At 38.6% G+C, this 26,447-nt stretch overlaps 1 protein-coding gene across 2 annotated transcripts in view; it reads right to left on the bottom strand.

The window, feature by feature from the left end:
• Positions 1-6,942: 6,942 nt before the first annotated feature.
• The window catches only part of AASDHPPT (aminoadipate-semialdehyde dehydrogenase-phosphopantetheinyl transferase), a 33,181-nt gene continuing 13,676 nt past the window's right edge, over positions 6,943-26,447 (bottom strand). Inside the window, exons 5-7 of one of the 2 annotated variants that reach the window (XM_010595431.3) lie at positions 9,424-9,495; positions 7,451-7,601; positions 6,943-7,239 (exon numbers count right to left, since the gene is read on the bottom strand). In XM_010595431.3, coding sequence (XP_010593733.1) covers positions 7,235-7,239; positions 7,451-7,601; positions 9,424-9,495 — 228 coding nt within the window. In that variant the 3' untranslated portion in view covers positions 6,943-7,234. Of the gene's footprint in view, positions 7,602-9,423; positions 9,496-26,447 lie in introns of both variants that reach the window. The other variant, XM_003415611.4, reaches the window with a different exon arrangement.

Here is a 26,447-nt window from a genome sequence, read left to right as displayed (position 1 = left end):
CCTGCGTCATTGCTATCACCAAGGCCATTTCTTCCAACTACCAATTCTTCTTCGTTTCCAACTTTCACATTCCAAACACCAGTAATTATCAGTGCACTTTGACCGCATGTTCGATCAATTTCAGACTGCAGAAGTTGGTAAAAATCTTCAATTTCATTTTTGGCTTCAATAGTTGGTTGTAAATTTGAGTAACAGTTGTATTAACTGGTCTTCCTTATAAACCAAAAACCAAACCCAGTGCCGTTGAGTTGATTCCGACTCATAGCAACCCTATAGGACAGAGTAGAACTGCCCCATAGAGTTTCCAAGGAGCATCTGGGAGATTCGAACTGCCGACCCTTTGGTTAGCAGCTGAAGCACTTAACCACTACTCCGCCAGAGTTCCCAGTCTTCCTTATAGGCATATGGATATTATTCTATCACTGACAGTGTTGTACTTCAGGATAGATCGTGAAATGCTCTTTTTGACAATGAATGTAATGCTATTTCTCTTCAATGTGTCATTTCTGGCATAGTATACCGTATGATTGTCCCACTCAAAATGGTCAATACCGGTCCATTTCAGCTTACTAACACCCAGGTTATCAATGTTTATGTGTCCCATTTCATTTTTGACATTTTGAAAATTTCCAGTTTTCCTAGATTCATACTTCATACATTCCACATTCCTATTAATGGATATTTGCAGCTGTTTCTTCTCGAGTCGTGCCACATCAGCAAATGAAGGTCCTGAAAGATTGACTCCATCCACATCATTAAAGGTTGACTCTACTTTCAAGAGGCAGCTCTTCTCCATTTGTCTTCTGAGTGCCTTCCAACCTGAAGGGCTTTTCTTCCAACACCATATCAGACAATGTTCTGCTGCTATTCCTAAGATTTTCATTGGCTAACTTTTTCAGAAGTAGACTGCTAGGTCCTTCTTAACCTGTCTTAGTCTGGAAGCTCTGCTGAAACCTGTCCACCATGGGTGACCCTGCTGGTATTTGAAATACCAGTGGCATAGCTTCCAGCATCACAGCAACATGCAAGCCACCACAGTAGGACAAACTGACAGATGTGGGGGAGGGGGCACACTTATACAATAGAATATTATGCAGCCATAAATAGGAATGAAGTTCTGATACATGCTACAACACAGGTGAACCTTGAAAACATTACTTTCAAACCTTTTGTCTTTGTACATAAAGTGATTCTCTTATGGACAGCATATAGATCATGGCTTTTTATCCATCCTGCCAATCTCTGTCTTTTAATTGGAGTTTAATACATTTAAAGTAATTACTGATAAAAAAGACTTACTCCTGCCATTTTGCTTTGTGTTTTCTGTATGTCTTAAGGTTTTGGTCCTCAATTTCCCTTTACTACCTTTTTTTGGTAGTTTGTTTTGGGATTTTTTATTTTGTATTTGTTTTGTATGTGTCATTTTGATTCCTTTTCCTTTTCTGTATACTTTGTTACTTTCTTGGTAATCTTTGAGTTTACAATCAACATCTTAAGCTTATGACAACCTCGTTGAATAATACCAACTTCAACAGTATACAAACACTTTGCTCCCATACATCTTTGTTCCTGCCCCTTTACACTGTTACCTGTCACAGATCACACCTTTATATCTTAAAAAAAAAAAAAAAAATGTATAATTATTGCTTTATATCATGTGCCTTTAATATAATATACGGAAAAGGGAGGTTACAAACGAAAAGTACAATAGTACTTCCATATTTGCCTATGCATTAGCATCATTCAGAACCAGTATCTATCTAATAGCCTCAGAAGTTCTGAGTATTTCTCTTTTCCCACTGAACAGTCACCATAGTAAAAAGATGCAGGTCCCCCTGGAAAGGACTGTGGAAAAGAGTCATCGAATGTATTTGTCGTCATGTTGTAGGATTCTTTGTCAAATGGACCCAGCTACTCCTTCGATTAAGGGGTCCAAAGTCTATGAAAAAGGAGTGAATCACCATTACAGTGATTTCGGTGAGGTGTCTGTGCACCAGACCCAAGCTTTTCAGCTAAAGCATCAAACAGATCTTAGGCTGCCCATCTACTCCACTTCTAGGGATCCTAGAATCAATTAACCAACACCAAAAATTCCTGTGGCACAAAACCATGTAATTACTACTCTAGCACCACCACACTGTCTCAACCATTCTGGGACCCCATTATCCTTACTGAAAACGAGCAACCTAAATCCAGTGTAGCATCTCCCAATCATCTCTGGCCTGACAAAATTCTACCACAAAGCTTTTCAGGGTGTTGGTAATCATTCACTATTGGAAAAAAAAAAAAAACCTTGGTGAAGGGACTGTCCTCTAAGCCCACTCCTCAAAAGACTGCACAGGTTTGCACAAAATAAATGCACATGCTATAAGGAAACCTAGTTGAGTATAGGCCACCGAGTCCAGGTTGCAATTAACCAACCTAATACACTGTTACTACCACTACCAGGTTTTCAAGCCAATACATCAAATCCCCTTTCCTACGTAAGTGTCCCCGTATCAATATATCTGACCTATCTCATGTCATTCTCTTTGGCCTATTACCCTTAGAATCCACTCCACGTTTGTTCCTCAGACTCGAACCAATGCAAAGTGGCAATATCCTGAAACTCTTCTGCAAAGGCACTGCCTCCTGGGTCAGATTGTGTACTTCTCTGTTTGAGGTATGCTGGTGTCTGAAATTATTTGCCAGGAAGGAAGTCAGCTTCCTGGGGTAGTAAGTAGAGGGAAGGATAGAGTGCATTTGCAGGAGAAAAGAATAACCGGTTCACCGCACTACTGGAAAGAGCACAGCGATGTTTAAAGGGTTATCAATAGAAAACATAGCCAAGATATTGTCAGGAGCACCAAAGTTCTAGGCTTCCATTTGCCTACTGCTGAAGGTTTCTAAGACACCCGAAAAATGGCTTTAAACCTAGCACATGGCATTCTCCTGAGCCCTGCTGCTGGTGACCTGCAAAGGGGTGTATTACACCAAGCATTAGGCTCTATTTTTGCTGAAGTACTCAATAATGCTAGTTTTCCTCCTCTTAATGTTGATTCCCTCCCAATTTTTCCACTGAAAAATGACCTTAAAAGAACAGTGAATTTACACCCCCATGCAGGATAATTTCTCTGAAGCTCCACCCCCTATTTGTCTTAAAATGTGGGCAAGTCTACATTCCACTTACCTGTATTGTTTTTATAAAAAAATTTTTTTCAATATTTCAAGGAGATATAACTCATCATTTATTAAATAAGTAAAATTATTTAAAAGAATTTATAATACTGACTTTACAATGTTATTTCTAAGTCAAGAGAAACAGAGATGGAAACTCTTAATTCCATATTCAAGAATAGAGTGAGTTGATCAATAGGTGGAAAGGTTTTAGGAGTTCCTAAATCAGACAGTTGGTTGAACCTCAGCTGTAGTATCCTAGACAGTTTTTTCATCCTAAAATTGAAGAAAACTAAGCACATTCAGAACTGTTGTGACAATTGTCTGTGTAAAAACTATAAGCTTTCAGGGAATAAGGTGGCCTTTAGCATAAAAATTTACTTCTTCCAGACCTTTGATTAAAATAGTAAAAGAATTTTTCCTTATAGCATTGCAGTGCAGTTGATTTTTTTGTGTGTGTGGCCTTTCTAGCCATGGTCCTGTAATTCCCACCCAGGTGACTGGAGAGGACTGTGTGATAGGGCAATTATGGTCCATCAAGTGGATCAGTCAGTTTTGCCTTAAAAAGAGCCAATTTCAGAGCAGAGAGGAGAAACCTACCACCATCATGGAAGAACAGCCAGAAGCAGAGAGAGCATCCTTTGGACCTAAGACTCCTGTGCTGAGAAGCTCCTGGAAGCAGGAGAACAAGAGCAAGCTGTAACCATGGAGATGCTAAGTAGCCTGGCAGGAGAGACCCAGCAGCAGACACTCGAAAGCAGGTGGGCTTCCCAGACAGAGAAAGCTGAGTGCCTTTGGGCAGAGGCCTAGGGCCAGAGAGAGAGAGGCGTGCCTGCGAGCACAGTTGGGAAGAGGCTGTCCTGAAGTGTAACTGTTAATTCCATAATAAACCCTACTATCGTGAGAATGGTCTGCAAGTTTTGTGTGGCCACTACAATGAGCTATTGAAACCAGCAAAGAAACAGAGTACTGTGTGAGGAAAGGTTGGTGTCAGAATTGGTAAAGACTGAAGAGAGAGGGGGTTTGTCTGGCCTCCGCTTCATGGAAGTCAGCCTCTTGCTACGCTGCTGAACTTGGTTTTCCTTCCCCCTTATGGGATTGGAGGAGGTCAGACACTACCCCCAAGCCATTTTCACAAGCATAAACCTTCAAGGACAAAGAGAATGGAAGTGGAGACAAAAGCCACAGATATTCAGAAGCTAAAAAGTAGATTAATGGTAACTATTGACCTGAAAAAGTTAGATCCTAAGGAAACTGAGAAAAACAGCACTAAGGTTCACCCCAGCACAGGACTCAGCAATTGCCAGCACCAAATACCTCAGAAAAGCAGGTGTAAAAGTAGACATTAACAGAGTGGGCTTGCAGGTGGAGGAAAATATGCTTAAGAATCAGCTAGATCTCCATTTCACTCTGCATAAGGGTACTAAAAACCAAAAAACCAAACCTAGTGCTGTCAATTCCAACTCATAGCGACCCTACAGGACAGAGTAGAACTGCCCCACACAGTTTCCAAGGAGCGCCTGGCAGATTCATACTGCCGACCCTTCGGTTAGTAGCCGTAGCACTTAACCACTAAGCCACCAGGGTTTCCATAAGGGTATTACTGGTCCTCAAAAAAGTTCTCAAAAAATATTATCTCCCATGCTCCCTTTTTTCTCAGTAAGCTAGTGAAGAATATTCTCCACAAAATGAAGGAGTAAATCTAAGAAAGACGTGAGACATAGGAAACAGGAACTTCAACACAGGAGAGAGGCAAGTAATCTCCAGAATGATGGTGAAAGCAGATTCTAGGATGACAGCTGTGCACAGCTACAGAAGGCAGAAAGTCCACACTGGACAATGCAGATTGCTCCATGAGTGATTTCTTCAAGAAGACAGATGAAAATGATAGAATAACTCATACGTCTGAACATCTGAAGAAGAGTCACACATCTGGTAGAGTCTGTGATTGAATTTGCAGTAAGTACACAGAAAACTAGGAAAACAAATTCAATTATTAACCCAAGAAAACAATAAACAAAAAAGTTATTCAGTCATGAAGAGCATTACATTATAACGAAAATATACTCTTTGCGTAATCCTAGTCTTCATAATGTAAACACTGAAATACAGTATAATTACACTGGGAAACGGGGAGCAAGAAAAGAATGAGTAACCGTTGGGAAGAAGAAGAGCTAAGTTCTTTGCTTTCATAGTAGGAGTCCAAGAAATTATGCCTAAAATTAAAGAGTCAGGTAAAAGCAGTATAAGCAAGTTATTTAGAGCTATGGTAATAACAAAACAATCAGCTAAAAGAGTTGAAAGTGCTTCACCTGGGGACAGGAAATAGGTGAGGTGAAAGAAGTGATCATTTTCAATTAGAAAAAACAAAAAATCTTATAGATCTATATGACTCTTTAAACTGTGTGCATTTGTAATTTTGACTAAGAAACAAAAACCACAGAAAAACCAAAACAAAATCTAGCACATGGCGGTCTAGTTCATAAAAATTCCATAATAAATGTTAATAGTTTTATTAGTATAATGACAAGACAAATGGCTTTTCATATCACCATTACATTCATGCTAAGGATAACAATACTTCCTTTATTAGAAATGCAACTTGATTTTTTTAAAACAATTACTATGCCTAGAATATTTGGACATGCTTAATAATAAAAACTATAAAACATTCCAATTCTTTTTTACTAAGCAAAGTATCTACTTTTATACAACCTACACACAACTTTTAATTTTAGTAAGAGAGACAATGAAATTATTTTACTTCTTGGTATTTAACAATAATAAGACTTTAATTTCCCAAGACATGCACTACAACCATAATAGAATTTGTCATCAATATGATGGTCCTGGCATCTTACATATTATGCACCAATTTTAAATTAAGTCCTATTTGCTAAAATAAAAATAGGCAGACTATGATTAGGCAGCTTATAAAAAAGGAATTACAAACAACCAATAACAACATCGACACCAACATCATTTATAAAGAAATACAAATTAAATAACATTTTTTCACTTATAATGGCAGATTAAATACAAAAAAAGATAATACTTACATTGACCAGGGAGTAAGTAGGTAGGAGTGGGCACTCATATACTTCTAACCGGAAGTGTAAATTGTACACCCTTTGAGGAGAGTAACTGGCAATACTTTATGAAAGCTAGTCCTTTGAACTAGCTATTACACTTCTAAAAATTTTAAGGATATAATTAAACAAGTACCCAAATTTGGTTACAAGGATATTCATTGCACCACTGCTCACAGTAATAAACTGCAGATAATCAAAATGTCTAACATGGGCGGAAAGAGTGAGTAAATTACGGCATACCTTCCCTATACTAGGCAGCACACTTTCCCTCAATGTCATTCTCCCACCCTTGAACCTGACCTTCTTCCTGACCAGCAGAGTTCATTTCCCACGCAGAGACTAATGATGTCAGATACTGGCTTTCTCAGTCAAGGGAAACTGAAGGGGGAAACTTCTAAGGGCTTTGGGCAAAGTCCTCCTCACTGATAAAACTGAGATGTGAGAGAAGAAATGCCCTTCCTGCCTTTTGGATATGAAATTGGAAATTACAGCAACGGCCTCTGTGACCATGAGGGGAACAGGCCTAAAGCAAAACCAATAAACTGAGGATAGCAGAGCCAAAAAGCTATCCTTAATGATACCTCTGAGCTTTGTTTCATGTGATATAATAAACGTCCTTGGTTGTTTAGGCCAATTACATTTGGACATTGTTACCTCCAACCAAAAGCCATTCAATGGGACGCTTTACAGCCACTAAAAGAAGTTATGCCAGAGAAGTACATTTATTGATATTTACGAACAGTAGATGCACAGTTAAGTTAAAACAAAAAAACAACAAAAAAAACACACAACAAAGAATGCTCTCTTTTAAAACAACTGTTTGGGAGAATTCATTTGCCAAGAAAAAGGTCTGAAAGGATACACAAAGTCCTAAGAGTAGTTATCTCTGAAAGGTAGGATCCAAATGCTTCCACTTTGCATATTTGCATTTTCTACAATAGTATGTGTTTAAGACTCTTTCATCTTTTTCTACTTCTTCTGTCAATTTAACCTGATTTGAGGGAGAAAAAAGAGGTAAATGTGTTCTAGTGAGCGATCTTGAACTGGAAGTCAGCTTTTTTTTACCAGGAACAAGTTTTATTTTAACTTGTTTTGTGAAACAACATTTGATATTATTAAGTATTTATTTTTCAGTGAATACAGAAAATTACAAAGTTTTCATTTTTCTTTGTTACTTAGGGAATCGTATCATGACTTTGTACCATTTCGTATTGGAATTTCTTCTGTGAAGCAAAAACAGTCCCAAAATGAAGGATCTTCAGGTGTCATAGGAACGGCAGACGCTATTAAATCATTAAAGGTCAGAATCTTAAACTGCTTTTGGGTATGTTTAGAATCATCTTGAAATGGAACCTAAAAATAGGTAAAAAATACTGTTAAATTGCATATTAATTTTATGATCTATTGTATAATTATGAAAATAAATAATACCAAATTACATTTCAATAGTATTAAAACACGGTAGGATTTCTAGAAATCTTACTGCTTTTGTTTTTTATCTTAGTGTTGCGGATTAACAAACCAAGAAAAATATCAGATAGAAAACCTGATTCTTGAACTGCTATGTATATATATATGAAAGGACAAATAAACCTGTTTAAAATGCGTATTTACTGAGCCTCACACATGGAAATTCTGATCCAGTAGATTTGAGCTAAATGGGACCTTGAAATCTGCAATTTTAACAAGCAGGTAGGTGATTCTGATAGAGGCGAACCATAAAGCAAACTTTTGAGAACTACTACTCTAGAAAGTAGATCTAATAAAACTCCCATACCTATACGGAGTTACAACACTTCCTTAGAAAATGATTTATTCATCACTAAATCTAGACTGCATCATACACGGAGATACAGCCCTTGCTTACAACTCAACACAGTGTAGACCTTCTTTACTACTATAAACATTCTAGCATGGGTAATACTAGGGCTTTATATAATGCTCTACATTAACAAGGTTTGATACCCATTTTATATGATTTATTCTCACAGCTACCCTGTGACATGGTTAGTATCTAAACTTTATAGATGCATAAATTGAGGATGAGGAAGATCAAACTACTTGCCCAAGCTCAACAAAAATTAAACGGTAGACTCAGGGCTTAGAGCTTGCGTCATTCTTTGTCCTCTTCCCACTAAGCCAGGGTTGCCTAAACAGGTTCTATCTAGTGAAATTAAAAGGAAGTATCACATATGTAAATGTTTCAAAAAACTGTAAAGCTCTACAGAAACATAAGGAATTACAGGGTATATAAGCTGGGACTTGAGGAGGTAGGGACAGGTAACTCGGGTTGGAACATATTCAGGAGACAGGTCTGTTTTACCATGGCATTTCTCTTTAAGGAAGGTCACCTATGGGGAACTTTAATCCACTGATGGTACCAACAGATCACAGACATGGTCTGCAGCCTGAGCTATTTTTCTATAGGTAGTGATGTATGCATATTTATCGTGCCACTTTCTTACACAGTTCCCTAAAAATAAGGGCCTGCATACAGTTTCAGTTATTTTAACATAACAGTATTCCTTAAATAAGCACTTCTGCAGACTCAAAACTGTATCTAGGCTAAGAGCCTTTGATCCTAAATCTGCCCCCGCCCCCCTTACCAGATATTGGAAGAAGAATGCATAAAGACACTGCGATTAGGGCAATTGAGACTTATGTAATATCACAATACAACACACAGTCTCTCACATGTTTAATACTACAGCTTCAGGAACAAATTAGGAGATGATTTTAAAAGGGGAGGGAGCTCATTTTACAAGATAATTCCATTATCCACCAGCTTTCAACTTCATATCCTTATCTTCAACACAGCTTCAACAAACTAAGAAATAAAACACTGTTAAGATGACTAAGATGGTGACTATCTTGAATTTCTAATGAAAATATTATTACTCTGACAATACTATCACCATTTCTTCATTGTAATACTTATGTGTTCTTGAATGTGAAGATATAGGTAACATGTTCTCTTAGTTTCTGAATAACCCCAGATGATCTTTAGGATCTGATAGTGAAAAAACATTTTTACATCTATAATCTTCTTAAACAAAAAAGAAAAAACAACTTTAGCCTGATATAAACCAAATGATTATTTCCATCAACTAACAACAAAATAAACACTGTTTCGTTCTTTTTAGAAAAAAAGTCAAGAGAAATACTAAAATCTTACATCCTGATGTTTAGATCCATCGGGTTTCCTAAGAGCTACTGCAACAAAATGGTGTTCATCTATTTTGCTTTCCTGGAGGGAAGAAAAAGGTAAGTAAATACTCATGACTAAATATTTAAGACCTGATATGCCTTTGTTTCCATTTTTTAAATCTCCATCTCTATATATGTATAGATTGTTTAGCATGCACACATACATACATACATGCACATACAGATACTGCCCTATAAAATCATTTAACAATAAGTCACCTACATCCTGGGACTTTACTCCTGAATACTGCAACATGTATCTCCCATTAGCCATGATCTCTTAAATAACCTCACAAACCATCAAATTCAATAAATTCAACATTAATACTTCAATCTATTATCTGTATTCCAAATTTTATTAATTAATAATGTCTTTTATAGTATTTCCCCCTTCTAGTACAGGAGCCAGTCTAGGGTTAAGTATTTGGTTGCCATGTCTTGTTGTTACTGTTGTTAGGTGCCATCAAGTAGGTTTCAACTCACAGTGACCCCAGGTACAAAAGAATGAAACACTGTCCGGTCCTGTGCCTTCATCACAATCATTACTATATTTGAGCCCGCTGTTACAGCCACTGTTTCGATCCATTTCATTGAGGGTCTTCCTCTTTTCTGCTGAACCCCTACTTTACCAAGCATGATGTCTTCTCCAGGGACTACTTCTTCCTGATTACATCCAAAGCAAGTGGAATGAAGTCTCACCATACCTGCTTCAAAGGAGCACTCTCTGGCTGTACTTCTTGCAAGACAGATTTGTTCGTTCTTCTGACAGTCCATGGTATATTCAACATTCTTTGCCAACACCAACACCTTAGCCTCTAATCTGGAAATTTTACCAAAGATTTTGTCCTTTATGACATTACCATTTTTAAATACATGCTCCACCTCTTTTAAAAAATAGAACATGGCTCATTTTTTGTCTGCGTGAGTTTCTTAAGGATTAGATTAAGCATTCTCAATAGGAATAATACACAGGTGATGTATACTATCTAGAGGCACATGATGTCCACCTGCTGTAAGTGGTGATGCTAATTTTACATACACTTTTTTTTAAAAATAATTTTTATTGTGCTTAACTGGAAGTTTACAAATCAAGTCAGTCTCTCACATATAAACTTATATACACCTTACTACATACTCCCATTTACTCTCCCCCTAACAAGTCAGCCCACTCTCCTTCCAGTCTCTCCTTTCGTGACCATTTTGCCAGTTTCCAACCTTGTCTACCCTCCCATCTCCCCTCCAGACAGGAGATGCCAACACAGTCTCAAGTGTCCACCTGATACAAGTAGCTCACTCCTCATCAGCATCTCTATCTAATCCATCGTCCAGTCCATTCCATGTCTGATGAGTTGTCTTTGGGAATGGTTCCTATCCTGGGCCAACAGCAGGTTTGGGGACCATGACCACTGGGATTATTCTAGTCTCAGTCAGACCATTAAGTCTGGCCTTTTTATGAGAATTTGGGATCCGCACCCCACTGTTCTCCTGCTCCCTCAGGGGTTCTCTGCTGTGTTCCCTGTCAGGGCAGTCATGGGTTGTGGCCGGGCACCATCTAGTTCTTCTGGTATCAGGATGATGTAAGTCTCTAGTTCATGTGGCCCTTTCTGTCTCTTGGGCTCATAATTATCTTCTGACCTCATGCTCCTTTGATCCAGGTGGGCTGAGACCAATTGATGCACCTTAGATGGCCACTTGTTAGCATTTAAGACCCGAAACGCCACACTTCAAAGTGGAATGCAGAATGTTTTCTTAATAGAATTATTTTGCCAATTGACTTAGATGTCCCCTGAAGCCATAGTCCCCAAACCCCTGCCCTTACTCCGCTGACCTTTGAAGCAGTTTATCCCGGAAACTTCTTTGCTTTTGGTCCAGTCCAGTTGAGCTGACCTTCCCTGTATTGAGTATTGTCCTTCCCTTCACCTAAAGTAGTTCTTATCTACTATCTAATCAGTAAATAACCTTCTTCCACCCTCCCTCCCTCCCTCCCTCATAACAACAAAAGAATGTGTTCTTCTCGGTTTAAACTATTTCTCAAGATCTTAGAATAGTGGTCTTATACAATATTTGTCCTTTTGCATCTAAATAATTTCAGTCAGCATTTCCGAGTCCCTCCATGTTATGAAATGTTTCACAGATTCCTCACTGTTCTTTATCGATGCGTAGTATTCGATTGTGTGAATATACCATAATTTATTTATCCATTCATCCGTTGATGGACACCTTGGTTGCTTCCAGCTTTCTGCAATTGTAAATACTGCTGCAATAAACATGGATGTGCATATATCTGTTCGTGTAAAGGCTCTTTTTTCTCTAGGATATATTCCGAGGAGTGGGATTTCTGGGTTGTATTTCTAAATTTTTAAGGAAACACCAGATTTCCAAAGTGGTTGTGCCATTTGACATTCCCACCAGCAGTGTGTAAGAGTTCCAATCTCTCCACAGCCTCTCCAAAATTTATTATTTTGTGTTTTTTGGATTAATGCCAGCCTTGTTGGAGTGAGATGGAATCTCATCGTAGTTTTGACTTCCATTTCTCAAATGGCTAATGATCGAGAGAGCGTCTTGTCATGTATCTGTTAGCCGCCTGAATATCTTCTTTAGTGAAGTGCGTGTTCAAATCCTTTGCCCAATTTTTAAATGGGTTGTTAGTCTTTTTGTGGTTGAGTTTTAACAAAATCATATAGATTTTAGAGATCAGGCGCTGGCTGGAGATGTCATAGCTGAAAATTTTTTCCCAATCTGTAGGTGGTCCTTTTACTCTTTTGGTGAAGTCTTTAGATGAGCATAGGTGTTTGATTTTTAGGAGCTCCCAGTTATCTGGTTTCTCTTCGTCATTTTTAGTAACGTTTTGTATTTTGTTTATGCCTTGTATTAGGGCTCCTAACATTGTCCCTATTTTTTCTTCCATGATATTTATTGTTTTAGTCTTTATGTTTAGGTCATTGATCCACTTGGAGTTACTTTATGTGCATGGTGTGAGGTATGGGTCCTGTTTCATTTTTTTGCAAATGGATATCCAGTTATACCAGCACCATTTGTTAAAAAGACTGTTTTTCCCCAATTAACTGACATTGGGCCTTTGTCAAATATCAGCTGCTCATATGTGGTTGGATTTATTTCTGGGTTCTCAATTCTGTTCCATTGGTCTATGTGTCTGTTGTTGTACTGGTACCAGGCTGTTTTGACTACTGTGGCTGTAATAATAGGTTCTAAAATCAGGTAGAGTGAGGCCTCCCACTTTCTTCTTCTTTTTCAGTAATGCTTTACTTATCCGGGGCTTCTTTCCCTTCCATATGAAGTTGGTGATTTGTTTCGCCATCACATTAAAAAATGTCGGAATTTGGATCGGAAGTGCATTGGATATATAGATGGCTTTTGGAAGAATAGACATTTTTACTCTGTTAAGTTTTCCTATCCATGAGCAAGGTATGTTTTTCCACTTATGTAGGTACTTTTAGTTTCTTGTAGTAGTACTTCGTAGTTTTCTTTGTATAGGTCTTTTACATCTTTGGTAAGATTTATTCCTAAGTATTTTTTCTTCTTAGGGGCTCCTGTGAATGGTATCAATTTGGTGATTTCCTCTTCAATGTTTTTGCTGATGTAGAGGAATCCAACTGATTTTTGTATGTTTATGTGGTAACCTGAAACTCTGCCAAACTCTTCTATTAGTTTCAGTAGTTTTCCGGAGGGTTCCTTAGGGTTTTCTGTGTATAAGATCATGTCATCTGCAAATAGAGATAATTTTACTTCTTCCTTGCCAATCCGGATGGCCTTTATTTGTTTGTCTAGCCTAACTGCTCTGGCTAGGACCTCTAGCACAATGTTGAATAAGAGCGGTGATAAAGGGCATTCTTGTCTGGTTCCTGTTCTCAAGGGAAATGCTTTCAGGCTTTCTCAATTTAGAGTGATGTTGGCTGTTGGCTTTGTATAAAAAAAAAAAAAAAAGATGCCCTTTATTATGCTGAGGAATTTTCCTTCAATTCCTATTTTGCTGGGAGTTTTTTATCATGAATGGGTGTTGGACTTTGTCAAATGCCTTTTCTGCATCAATTGGTAAGAACGTGGTTTTTGTCTTTGTTTTATTTATATGGTGGATTACATTAATGGTTTTTCTAATATTGAACCAACCCTGTATACCTGGTATGAATCCCACTTGGTCGTGGTGGATTATTTTTTTGATATGTTGTTGAATTCTATTGGCTAGAATTTTGTTGAGGATTTTTGCATCTATGTTCATGAGGGATAAAGGTCTGTAATATTCTTTTTTTGTGGTGTCTTTACCTGGTTTTGGTATCACGGATATGGTGGCTTCATCATTTTCTATGCTTTGAAATACCTTTAGTAGCAGTGGTGTTAACTCTTTTCTGAAAGTTTGGTAGAACTCTGCAGTAAAGCCACCCGGGCCAGGGCTTTTTTGTTGTTGAGAGTTTTTTGATTACCTTTTCAATCTCTTTTTTTGTTATGGGTCTATTTAGTTGTCCTACTTGATTGTGTTAGTTTAGGTAGTGTTTTTCTGGGAATTCATCCATTTCTCCTAGGCTTGCAAATTTGTTACAGTACAATTTTTCATAGTACTCTGATATGATTCTTTTAATTTCAGTTGGGTCCCTTGTGATATGGCCCATCTCATTTCTTATTCGGGTTATTTCCTTTCCTGTATTTCTTTAGTCAGTCTGGCCAATGGTTTATCAATTTTGTTAATTTTTTCAAAGAACCAGCTTTTGGCTTTGTTAATTCTTTCAATTGTTTTTCTGTTCTCTAATTCATTTAGTTCAGCTCTAATTTTTATTATTTGTTTTCTTCTGGTGCCTGATGGATTCTCTTGTTGCTGGCTATTTGTTCAAGTTGTACGGACAGTTCTCTGATTTTGGCTCTTTCTTCTTTATGTATGTGTGCATCTATTGATATAAATTGACCTCTGAGCGCTGCTTTTGCTGTGTCCCAGAGATTTTCATAGGAAGTGTTTTCATTCTCATTGCATTCTATGAATTTCTTTATTCCCTCCTTAATGTCTTCTATACCCCAGTCTTTTTTCAGCAGGGTATTGTTCACTTTCCAAGTATTTGATTTCTTTTCCCTGGTTTTTCTGTTGATTTCTACTTTTATGGCCTTGTGGTTTGAGAAGATGCTTTGCAATGTTTCGATGTTTTTGGTCCTGCAAAGGTTTGTTTTATGACCTAATATGTGATCTATTCTAGAGAATGTTCCATGTGCACTAGAAAAAAAAGTATACTTTGCAGCTGTTGGGTGGAGTGTTCTGTATAAGTCTATGATGTCAAGTTGGTTGATTGTAGCAATTAGGTCTTCCGTGTCTCTATTGAGCTTCTTACTGGAAGTCCTATCCTGTTCCGAAAGTGGTGTGTTGAAGCCTCCTACTATAATTGTGGAGGTGTCTATCTCACTTTTTAGTTCTGTTAAAGTTTATTTTATGTATCTTGCAGCCCTGTCATTGGGTGCATAAATATTTAATATGGTTATATCATTATGTAGTGTCCTTCTTTATCCTTTGTGGTGGATTTAACTTTAAATTCTATTTTGTCAGAAATTAATATTGCCACTCCTGCTCTTTTTTGATTGCCGTTCGCTTGATATTTTTTTTTTCCATTCTTTGAGTTTTAGTTTTTTCTCTAAGTCTAAGGTGTGTCTCTTGTAGGCACCATATAGACGGATCGTGTTTCTTTATCCAGTCTGACTCTCTCTCTCTGTATCGGTGCATTTAGTCCATTAACATTCAGCGTAATTATAGATAAGCATGAGTTTAGTGTTGTCATTCTGATGCCTTTTTGTGTGTGTTGTTGACAATTTCATTTTTCCACTTACTTTTATGTGCTGAGACGTTTTTCTTTGTTAATTGTGTGTTCCTCATTTTCATAGCAGTTGAATTTATGTTTGGTGAGTCATTACGTTTTTCTTGGTTTTTATTTTGAATTATGGAACTGATAGACCTCTTTGTGGTTACCTTAATATTTACGCCTATTTTTCTAAGTAAAAACCTAAATTGTATGGTCCTATATCACCTTGTTTTCCTCTCCATATGGAACATCTCTGCCTCTTGTATTTAGTCCCTCTTTTTGATTATTGTGATCTTTTACATAATGACTCTTTTGAGCATTTTTTCTTTTTAAAATTAATCTTAATTTGTTTTTGTGATTTCCCTATTTGAACTGATATCAGGATGTTCTGTTCTATGACCTTGTGTTGTGCTGGTATCTGATATTATTGATTTTCTGACCAAACAATTTCCTTTAGTAATTCTTGTTGCTTTGGTTTGGTTTTTGCAAATTCTCTAAGCTTGTGTTTATCTGTAAATGTTTTAATTTCGCCTTCATATTTGAGAGAGAGTTTTGCTGGATATATGATCCTTGGCTGGCAGTTTTTCTCCTTCAGTGCTCTATATATATCATCCCATTGCCTTCTTGCCTGCATGGTTTCTGCTGAGTAGTCTGAACTTATTCTTATTGATTCTCCTTTGTAGGAGACTTTTGTCCCTGGCTGCTTTTAAAATTTTCTCTTTATCTTTGGTTTTGCCAAGTTTGGTGATAATATGCCTTGGTGATTTTCTTTTTGGATCAATCTTATATGGGGTTTGATGAGCATCTTGGATAGATATCCTTTCGTCTTTCATGATGTCAGGGAAGTTTTCTGCCAAGAGATCTTCAACTATTCTCTCCATATTTTCTGTTATCCCTCCCTGTTCCAGAACTCCAATCACACTCAAGTTATTCTTCTTGATAAAGTCCCACATGATTCTTAGGGTTTCTTCATTTTTTAAAATTCTTTTATCTAATTTTTCTTCAACTATATTGGTGTCAATTGCCTTATCCTCCAGCTTCCCCACTCTGCATTCCAATTGCTAGGTTCTGCTCCTCTGACTTCCTATTTAGTTGTCTAATTCTGTAATTTTACTGTTAATCTTTTGGATTAACAGTAAAATGCTGAATGCTGTCTCTCTATGGATTCTTGCATCTTATTAATTTTTCCACTATGTTCTTAAATAATCTTTTTGATTTCTTCAACTGCTTTATGAGTGTGTTCCTTGGCTTTTTCTGTAGATTGTCTCATTTCATTTCTGAGTCATCCCTGATGACTTGAAGCATTCTGTATATTAGTTTTTTTATATTCTACATCTGGCAATTCCAGGATTGTATCTTCATCTGGGAAAGATTTTGATTCTTTAGTTTGGGGAGTTGTAGAAGCAATCATGGTCTGCTTTTTATGTGGTCTGATGTCAACTGCTGTCCCCGAGCCATCTATAAGATATTGTAATGATTTTATATTTCCTCACGGAGTCTTACCTTGTTTTGTTTTCTTTCAATATATGCAGATGGGCTACTAGACTGTGCTGTCTTGATTGCTGTAGCCTTTGAATCACTTATGTCCTATTACCAGCTGGTTTGGGCTGTTACCAGATATATAAGCCTAAGAGTCCATTCACTATGCTTGAATAGAATTAGCTTAGGTGTTCTGATTTTGGGTCACCACCTGTGTGGTGTAGACTGTCACCTATTAACTTAGAGTAGTGGTGACAGTTGTGTGCACCAGATTCTAGTAGCAGGAGGGTGACACACTCCGGGGGGGCAGGATGCTGACAGCCTTCCCCTACATGCCAGTGAGGTAGGTGTGTCTCTATTCCTACAGCACTTTTGGTGGGTGGGCTCTGCAGCTGTACCTTAGGCACCCATTGCATGTACCTCTAAGAATTGGTAGGTGTCAGTATCGCCAGACCCCTTTGGCAGGTGGTTAGGTGGTTTGGGTGGAGCTTCAGCCCTCAGTTTCCCCTTGTGGATCAGTGAGGGCTATGATTAATAGGCAGAGATATCACACCTAGAAAACTTTTCTTTCCAGTGATCAGCTAAAATAATTACAGTCAGATCTCTATCAGAATTGCCTTGCATTATAATAGCCACCTTGTTCCCTGTAGGGATGAAAGCCAAAGTCTGTGGACCTCATATGCTTGGCTGGAGCTGGTTCTGTATTTTTATTTCAGTTTAGGGAGGTCAGGGTAGGATTTTTCGTCCCTGGGTTTTTAGTAGCTGCTTTTCTGAGGCCAGGAGAATGGGTTAGGAAAAAAAAACGCCAGCAGAGCACTTCACTCTCTGGCTCAGGAAATTCCAATGTTAATGAAGCCGCCTAGGGCAGGGAGGGGAGGGATCAGATAGGAGAGAGTAGCACCCAGCAATATAGACAGAGTTACTTATCTTGCTTGGTGATCACTGTTTTATCTGAGATTCCGGAGGGGCTGTGTGTACGCTGGGCTGGCTAGGTGGTGGTTGCCCAGGAGGGTCAGGCCCTAGTTCGTGCTTGTGCTGTCTCAGAAGCTGTGGTCAGCTCCTCGGCTCCCAGTCCAAAGCCCAGCGCCAAGGTTCCCTGGCTGGGATGCCGCACTCCAGGCTCCAAAGCCAGTTGCTGCCTTCCGGAGACTTCTCCTCCTGTCAGCCGTGTCATTGCGCTGCCTGCATGCACTGGCCGGGCTTCCCCCAAGGTCACTTCCGGGGGCTAGGGCTGTGTCCCGTGTTTGCGCTGTCTCAGGAAGCCATACTCGCGCCGTCTAGGAAGCCGTGCTCAGCTCCCCTGTGCCCAGTCCAAAGCCCGGCGCCAAGGTTTTCTGACTGGGACACTGGCTCCAGGCTCCGAAAACAGTCACTCCTTCCCCATGGTTGATCGTTCTGTCATTAGCCGCATCAGTGTGCAGTCTGCTTTGCTGGCTGAGTCTCTACCGAGGTTACCCCAGGGGGTTAGGGGTTAGGGCTGTGTCCCGGGCCTGTCCCACCTCAGCAAGCCGCAGTTAGCCCTGCCACTCGGCACCAGGGAGCCACAAAGGCTCAAGACTGTGGAGTGGGACACCGGTTCCAGAGGCAGTTGCTGCTTCAGGGCACAGCTTTTTGTTCCCCTGTCACTCAGGTCAACTCTTTAGATCTGTGTTTGACGGTCAGGGTTCGTAGACTGTCATGTACGTGATCGATTCACTTGTTTTTCCGAGTCTTTGTTGCAAGAGGGATCCGAGGTAGCTTCTACCTAGTCAGCCATCTTGGCCCCGCCTCCATACACTTATTTTTAAAGCACACATTTAAAAAAAATCAGATTGTAACATTGGTTTGTAAGCATTTCGTCAGCCACCTACTCTGGCCTATGGAAATCATAGTAGAAATTTATAGGTAAAACTTAAACCAAAAAAAAACTCATTGCCATCAAGTCAATTCCAACTCATAGAGACGTTCTCCTATTTATGAGACAGAGGCAAAGGTGGCTTTAAAATGTAATGGATAATGAGGCAAAAGCCATTTCACTAAAACATTCTTCCAAAAGACAGCAGTTTAAATAGAAAACTATAGTCAGAAATAATTTTACTTAGGGATCTTTCACCCTTTATCCTCTTCTTTACACCGCCACACCTTAAGACAGATACCCAAAGTAGCAAAAAATGAAATTGAGTCTGTTAAAGACAATGTTTAAAGAGAAGAAAAAAAAAAAAGTGACTAAGAATGAGAACAAGGTAATTTCAATGCATTGGTTAAAAAGATAACTTTTCAAAAATTTGCCAAGGTAAGGCATAGTTCTTATTATATGTATTGAAAGCAAAAACCGTACTTCATGTTTAATTATATGTACAATAATGTATGACTGATAACACTAAAGAATGTTACTAATGAATATACTGTTTCGAGCATGTCTGTAAGTATTAGATACTAACAACTGTCATTTATTACCATATCTCAAAACAAAGAAATATATTTTTCCTTGAACTAAAAACAAGCTCAAAATACTTATTATTATAAATAAAATTACTTGCTTCAGTACAAAATTAGTAGTGTGCGAGAAAAAGGAAAGGTCTTCCTCCCATACCTTACACTGAATATACTGATAATAAGAACATTAAAACACGCATTGATATCTTGGCTATGATTACTTTTGGAAAACCACCGGAATTAGCAGTTCTTTAGTGTCTGTATCTGAGGTGATTATCAGAGAAAACTGTGGGAAATAACCAGTTTCCATTCAGCCTATCAACTAAAACACTTCAACTTATCCACTGATCTTGTCAAAAGCCAAGCTTTAATGAAAGTGACTTCAAAATAAAGCTTCATCATATTTACAAAAGACCTTATCGGCATCATGTGAATATGAAATTTACCATAACAGAACTGGAGAAGCTATTTTACAATAAGTCAGTTATTAACTGTGCCATGTACTTCATTGTTATAAGCTGCATTTTGACAACATTAATTATTAATACCCAATGTCCTAACAGAATGAAAATTCTAAGAGGTCAGGGACTTTGTTGTGAATCCTTTTTTGCCTAGGATGAAGTCTATAACAAATATTAGTTAAAGGAATGAAACAAGCAAGCTGGCTATCTAGTTAGCTGCCTCATTCAATGCTACTGAACTTACAACTTATGTTTAAAGCCTTTAGGTTCATATTTCAAGACTTTTCTAAGCTTGCAATTTTTTATACATAAAAACATTGTACGTACAAAAATTTCTCTATGGTCTTCACTAAACTCAGAGAGAACAATAATATTTTGTCTTTTCAGGAGATATTTTAACATTAAATTAAAGATAAGCTGCTTCAGTAGAACTGCATATTATTTCAGTAATGCACAGACTATTTTTTAAAGAAAGTAATACAGTTACCAGATAGGTGAAAAAATAATGTTTAGGGACCAAAGCAAAGTTTAAGCTATAACATTCAAATTTGACTATTTTTTCCAATGGTAGTATTGAAATGGAGTAGAACTGCCCCATAGGGTTTCCAAAGAGCAGCTGGTGGATCCAAACTGCTAATCTTTTGGCTAGCAGCCTACCATGGACTGAATTATATTCTCCCCAAAACATCTGTCAATTTGGCAAGGTCATGATTCCCAGTATTGTATGACTGTCTATCATTTTGTCATCTAATGTGATTTCCCAATGTGTTGTAAATCCTATCACTATGATGTTAATGAGATGGATTAGTGCCAGTTGTATTGATGAGGTCTACATGATTAGACAGTGTCTTAAGCCAATCTCTTTTGAGATATAAAAGAGAGAAGCAAGCAGAGAGATATGAGAACCTCATATCACCAAAAAAGCAGTGCCGGGAGCAGAGCACATCCTTTGGACCTGAGGTTCCTGCACTGAGATGCTTCCAGACCAAGGGAAGACTGATGACAAGGACACTTCTCCAGAGCCGACAGAAAGAGAAAGTCTTCCCCTGGAGCTGGCGCCCTGAATTTGGACTTCTAGCCTACTGGACTATGAGACAATAAAATTCTCTTTCTTAAAGCCATCCACTTGTGGTATTTCTGTTACAGCAGCACTAAATGACCAAGATACAGCCGTAGCTCTTAACCATTACTCCACCAGGGCTACACTGAAAAGTGTATTTGTCACAAATTTTAATATTTCCAATTCACAAATTCTAATAATTCTTAATATTTAAGCCCTTTCCTTTGAAAAGCAAAGGCTATTTCATCTAATGGCATCATCTGAAACTTTTTGGTGGTAATTTTTCCTAACAAAAAAACTGGTTATGAAACTTGAGAGCCTATGAAAATGAGATTTCCCCCTTGGCTAAAGAGTTCATATTTTTTTCTTGCATATTATCTTTTTTTTTGGTGTGACAACCAATATTCAAGTAAGTGGAAAATCCTTTGGATTTGCTGCAATAAATAAGGGACTCTTGATTATGTCCAAGCTAGTGTTTTAGAAGTCTATAAGTCTAGAAATAACCCCTTCCTTAATGGAACACTAGGGAAGTAAAACAAGTAGATAAATACAGAAAATAGGAGGCAAAACATGGTATGTCATAAGAAGAAAAAGGTTGGTCTTAGAGGAAATAAAGATAAGGCATTAGGGTTGAGCTTAAATTGTTAGAGAAGGCAGGAAGGAGACTGGAGGAGTCATGGAACCATTAGTACAAGTGAATACAAACAGGGAAGGGTTGGCGATGTTCAAGAAAGAGCAGTTTGCAATGTAGCGTATTCATAGGGAAATGATGGCTAAAAACCAAAGAAGGCAGAAATGACATAATGGAATAAAAGGCCAGTCAGGATGCTAATGCAACAGTCCAAGTCAGATATAAATGGGGTCCACACAACAGAAATGCCAGAAGCCAGGTAAGTTTTCAAAGGGAAGCATGTTACAGTAGCCACACTGTATGACAACAGAGGAGCCGTAGGGTGAGAGGAGGAGGAAACAAAAATGGGTCTGGGCTTTTCATCTTGGATGACTAAATGGTGATATCATTAAAAGAAAGGTGAAGTTAAACAACTTGAAGGGCAGTTATGATTTTGACCTATCTGTAGAATTTGAGATGTCTGTGGAATTTTCAGATAGAAACATATAACAATCAGAAACAGGAGTCTGAAGAATAGAAGAAACTGAGTTAAAAGATTTGGTAGCAATACACAGGAAGGTGGAGTGCTTGAGGCTGCTAATATTGAGGGCTTATCCAGGAGAAGAAGGGATAAAGACAGGTGTTTTGGAACTCTTATTTAGAAGGTAGCAAAAAAAACTTTTTTTTTTAAATGAAGTGTGGATACAGCCTTCAGTATGGATTACACCTCAACATAAATAAAAAAAAAATTCTTACAACTAGACCAATAAGGAACAGCATAAATGGAGAAAAAGACTGAAGTTGTCAAGGAATTCATTTTACTTGGATCCACAATCAACACCCATGGAAGCAGCAGTCAAGAAATCAGATGATGTGCTGTGCTGGGCAAATCTGCTACAAAGGACCTCTTTAAAGTGTTAAAAAGCAAAGATGTCACTTTGGGGACTAAGATGCTCCCGACCCAAGCCTTGGTATTTTCAATCATCTCACATGCATACAAAAGCTGGACAATGAATAAGGAAGACCAAAGAATCGATGCCTTTGAATTACAGTATTGGCAAAAAACACTGAATATACCATGGACTGCCAGAAGAACAAACAAATCTGTCTTGGAAGAAGTACAGCCAGGATGCTCCTTAAAAGCAAGGATGGCAAGACTCCATCTCACTTACTTTGGGCGTGTGATCAGGAGGGAGAAGTCCCTGAAGGAAGACACCATGCCTGGTAGAGGGTCAGAAAAAAAAGAGGAAGACCCTCAACAAAATGGAGTGACACAGTGGCTACAACAATGGGCTCAAACATAGCAATGACTGTGATGTTTGTCCAGGACCGGGCTGTGTTTCCTTCTGTTGTACACAGGGTTGCTGTGAGTCCAAACTGACTCGGCAGTACCTAACAACTGCAATGAAGTGTACTTCTTATATATATCTGTCCCAGGATTAAGTTCTTTGTCCTCTTTTCTATACACTATTCTTGATGACCTCACAGACTATTTACCTTCCACTAACACCTCTCTTTTAGTGACGGTCCTGTTTTTGTCTTAAGACTCTCAGCTTTCTCTTCATAGATACAATCTCATATTGAATGTTCATCGAAGATATCAAGGAGGTTGTTTTATTTTTAACCCTCCTCATTTTCTTAATTTTTATATTCATATTCTTCGTTTGAATCTTCAAGGAAATAACTGCTCTTTTTTCTTTTGGGGTGCACAATTTTACTGTATGGCCTATGATGACACTGTCCTCTGTTTTTTGCTGGAATAAGGACAGTATACCTGAGCCTTCTGTATCATTCATTTGGTGCTAGGAGATACCCCTTCCCAGATCCAGACCAGGAGCTGGTTGTTAATATGCAGCCTCAACTCTGTTTCCAATTCCTTGCAGACACTCTTTTAACGCTGCCTGCCAGAACGAGACTTTTTCTTTTCAGCTTACTCATCAAATCTTACACTATAAAAAGGAGAATGCATCAGAGTCTGAGGCAGTTCACAGCTTTTGTTGACTACTTACATTAATTAATACATGTACTGCTTGCCAGGGATTTTTCCTGTCTCCAACCCAGGTAACAGTACTTTCTTTGCTGGTCTGTATACTTAGACTCTAAAGAGATACGAGAAAAAACCTTAACCGGAAAGGGTGTGTGGATATGACTGGTTGTTTCAGTAAGTAGTATCTACAGAGTAGGAAAAGGGGAGGGGAGCAGAGTGCTGCCAAACTGTCCTGTGCAGATTGTTCATTTAGGCATAAAAGAGGGGAGGAGCTAAACCCTCTTCCTACTTTGTTTTCAGCTTAGTAAAGGAGTTAAGACTCCAGAAGGTGGGAATAGAAGGAAACTTCATTCTGTTTCCTGATTTCCCTTTAAACAAGAGCCGATAGCTCATTTTTCCCTTTCCCTGGATAAAATTCTCAACAGATCTCTGTATGACATTTCTGATCACTTTCAAGTACTAAATTTTCTCTGAATCAAGATGCTTTGTCCAGTCTGATCCAATTATAATCTTTATCTCATCTGACAGAGCATCTTCTTCCCACCTACCCTAGCTCAAACTTAACTCAGGGCTAGCAATGTCCATTAAGGAAAGAGAGCATCCTAACTCCATAGCCTCCCCCATTCACTATGCTGTCTCTGTTTCTCTAGGGTGGGAAATTTTAGTATGTAACAGTGGAAGGGGGTGGGGGAAAGGAAAAGAGCAAAAAAGATCACTCTTGACAGCTACAGCTGTACACTGTAACTGTAGCTCTTTCTCAGTGACAAGCCTAAAGGCTGGTTCTTTAACTTGTGAGGCACTTCAGAGATGCCCTGACACGGACCTCCTCTGTATTGTTCCTTAATTCCAAGGATGCTCGTCTGGCTTATGCTTTTCACTCTCCCATCAGCCCTTGGTCTCTGGCTGTCCATACCACCATACTCACTGTGTTAGGTTCACTTTCTCCTCCTGTTTATAGTTCATACGATAAACACCCACACTTAAAATATATGTACTGGTATACATTTTGTAAAAGTAATCACTCATATTTTTGTAACTGGTACACTGAGTGGGCAACACTAAGGTGTATTCAGTCAAGAACTTAATTATTATTCAATGGCTGCCTTCAAATATGCCCTCTCCAGCTCCTGGACAAGACCTTAGGCAAAGCCCATAGTTCATTATTCACTTTTAGCTATAATAATCCTATTTCAATCATAAAACAAATTTGTATTCTTTCCGTTGGCGTCACCTTGCTCTTCCACTCCTCCTCTTCGACTGTGGTTTCTCTAGGGTGGGGAGTGAGAGGCAGAGAGGAAATGAGACTAGAAGAAAGGGGCAAAGAAATGATGGGCGTTGCTGAAATCCAGTTCATGGAGCCCTGTGTTATAGCAAATATCCAAATGGTGGGATGTATCTGGAATTTTCAGAGAACCACTTCCAGTTCCTCAGCTCTGCACCATTCCCCTTGTGCTACGAGTGCATTTTACAGCTGATTTGTAATTCTTGTTTTCAGCAACTAATATATAACAGAATGCTCACTCTCTTTCTTTTGGGGATCCTCTTGGCTGAGAACCTTTCAAGACACTTCGAGCCCAGTAGCTACCATGTTTCACAGCACATACTTGGCCCATTGGAATTCAGACATCTTTGCTCCCAAAAAGATGAAGTGCAGCTGGCCCAGTTGGTGACTCTTCCCACCCTTCCGGCATGCAAGAGCCATCCAACCAGGATCCTGCCTTCAAACTTCACACAAGTACCAGAGTCTATCTTCACACATACCTCTAAACTCCTGAGAACAGGAAGTTTTCCTACAAATTTGACTCTACTTCAGAGAACACGCCAAAACAGGATTCCTAGTGTTTCCTAATGTTAGCAAGACCACCCCTTTACTCCTATGTAAACACACTTTTCATATATAGGTTGGCTTGAGTGGGTCACCGGGCTACTTTTTCTATCCCAGTAAGTACTGCATGGATATGTCTAGCACTTCTATTTATAGCAAAAGGAGAAATTTCATTCAAAATTTACATTTACATTTTAAAGACAATCTGTTAATGTGACACTCTTTAAATAAATACAATGTAAATAGTTGTTTGGGTAATGGCTGCCCACTTCCTAATAGCCTCTGTCCTAGGCCCTTCTCTATTCTCACTTTATGTACTTTCCACAGGGAATCTGACAGCTTCAACTCAGAGCTCTCCTTAGGTAATCTGATAGCTTCAACTGCAAATTCCATGGCTTCAACTATTATCCACATGCTAATAATTAGGATTTTCCCCTCTCCAGTCCAGCCCTCTATTTGATTACTTGACATCTTCACTCGGGTTTTTCTAAGGCATCTCAAACTCAACAACCCGCTTGTTCTACAGTGTTCTGTATCTCAACAGATGGCCGTATAAATCACAGCTCACAACTGCTCTGACATCTCACTCCCTTAATCTCCACTTACATCTTAGACAAAAGAGTTGGTGGTCTTCTAAAAATTCAAATCTGATCTTATTACTCCCTACTTAACACCTGTTAAGTTCTCTGGATAAAATTAGTGAACGCTTCCTGTTTCACCCACTCATCACTAATTCCTTCTTCAGGGAACTGCCTTTCTCTGCATATTACTTAGGAGATTACAGCAAGACCAACCACATTATAACCTATTCACTGGGCTCTGGACATCTGACCGAAGCTGAGCCAATCACAGCAGACTAATCCTGTAGCTACAAGACTGGTCTGGAGATAAGTCTCTGACCCACCTAGGCCAATGAGTCCCTTATCCAGAGCTTTTGGGCTGGAAACAGAAAGGCAATTCACCAATATCTTTGTGTTTTTAAACTACTGTTATATGCAAGAGTGACAGGCAGTACATTTCCTGTCACACTGACCAGAGAAGTTCAGAAAGCTGGTGTGTAGAAGGAGAAACAAGGATGGGAGAAAACTGAAGCCAGGACATACAGAAAGGCAAAAGTAAGAAATAAAGTTTTGAATGTACCAGTGCCAATTCTAGCTAATGTGAGACCGAGTTATATGAACCACTCCAGTAGCCTATAATTTTTTTGGCTTAATGAGTTTGTCTTGGATTACTCTAATAACCAAGAATTTTTAGTGACAAAAATCAAATACAGAAAGAGACTAAAATCTTCAATTCCACCAAAAATGCCTTGAGTGATTTTTACCAGCCTAATCTGGAACCTCTATCAAATCTCATCATCAGG

Source organism: Loxodonta africana, chromosome 7 (genome assembly GCF_030014295.1).
Source record: "Loxodonta africana isolate mLoxAfr1 chromosome 7, mLoxAfr1.hap2, whole genome shotgun sequence".
Classification (NCBI taxonomy): Eukaryota; Metazoa; Chordata; class Mammalia; order Proboscidea; family Elephantidae; genus Loxodonta; species Loxodonta africana.
This window is presented reverse-complemented; position numbering and strand designations above follow the sequence as displayed.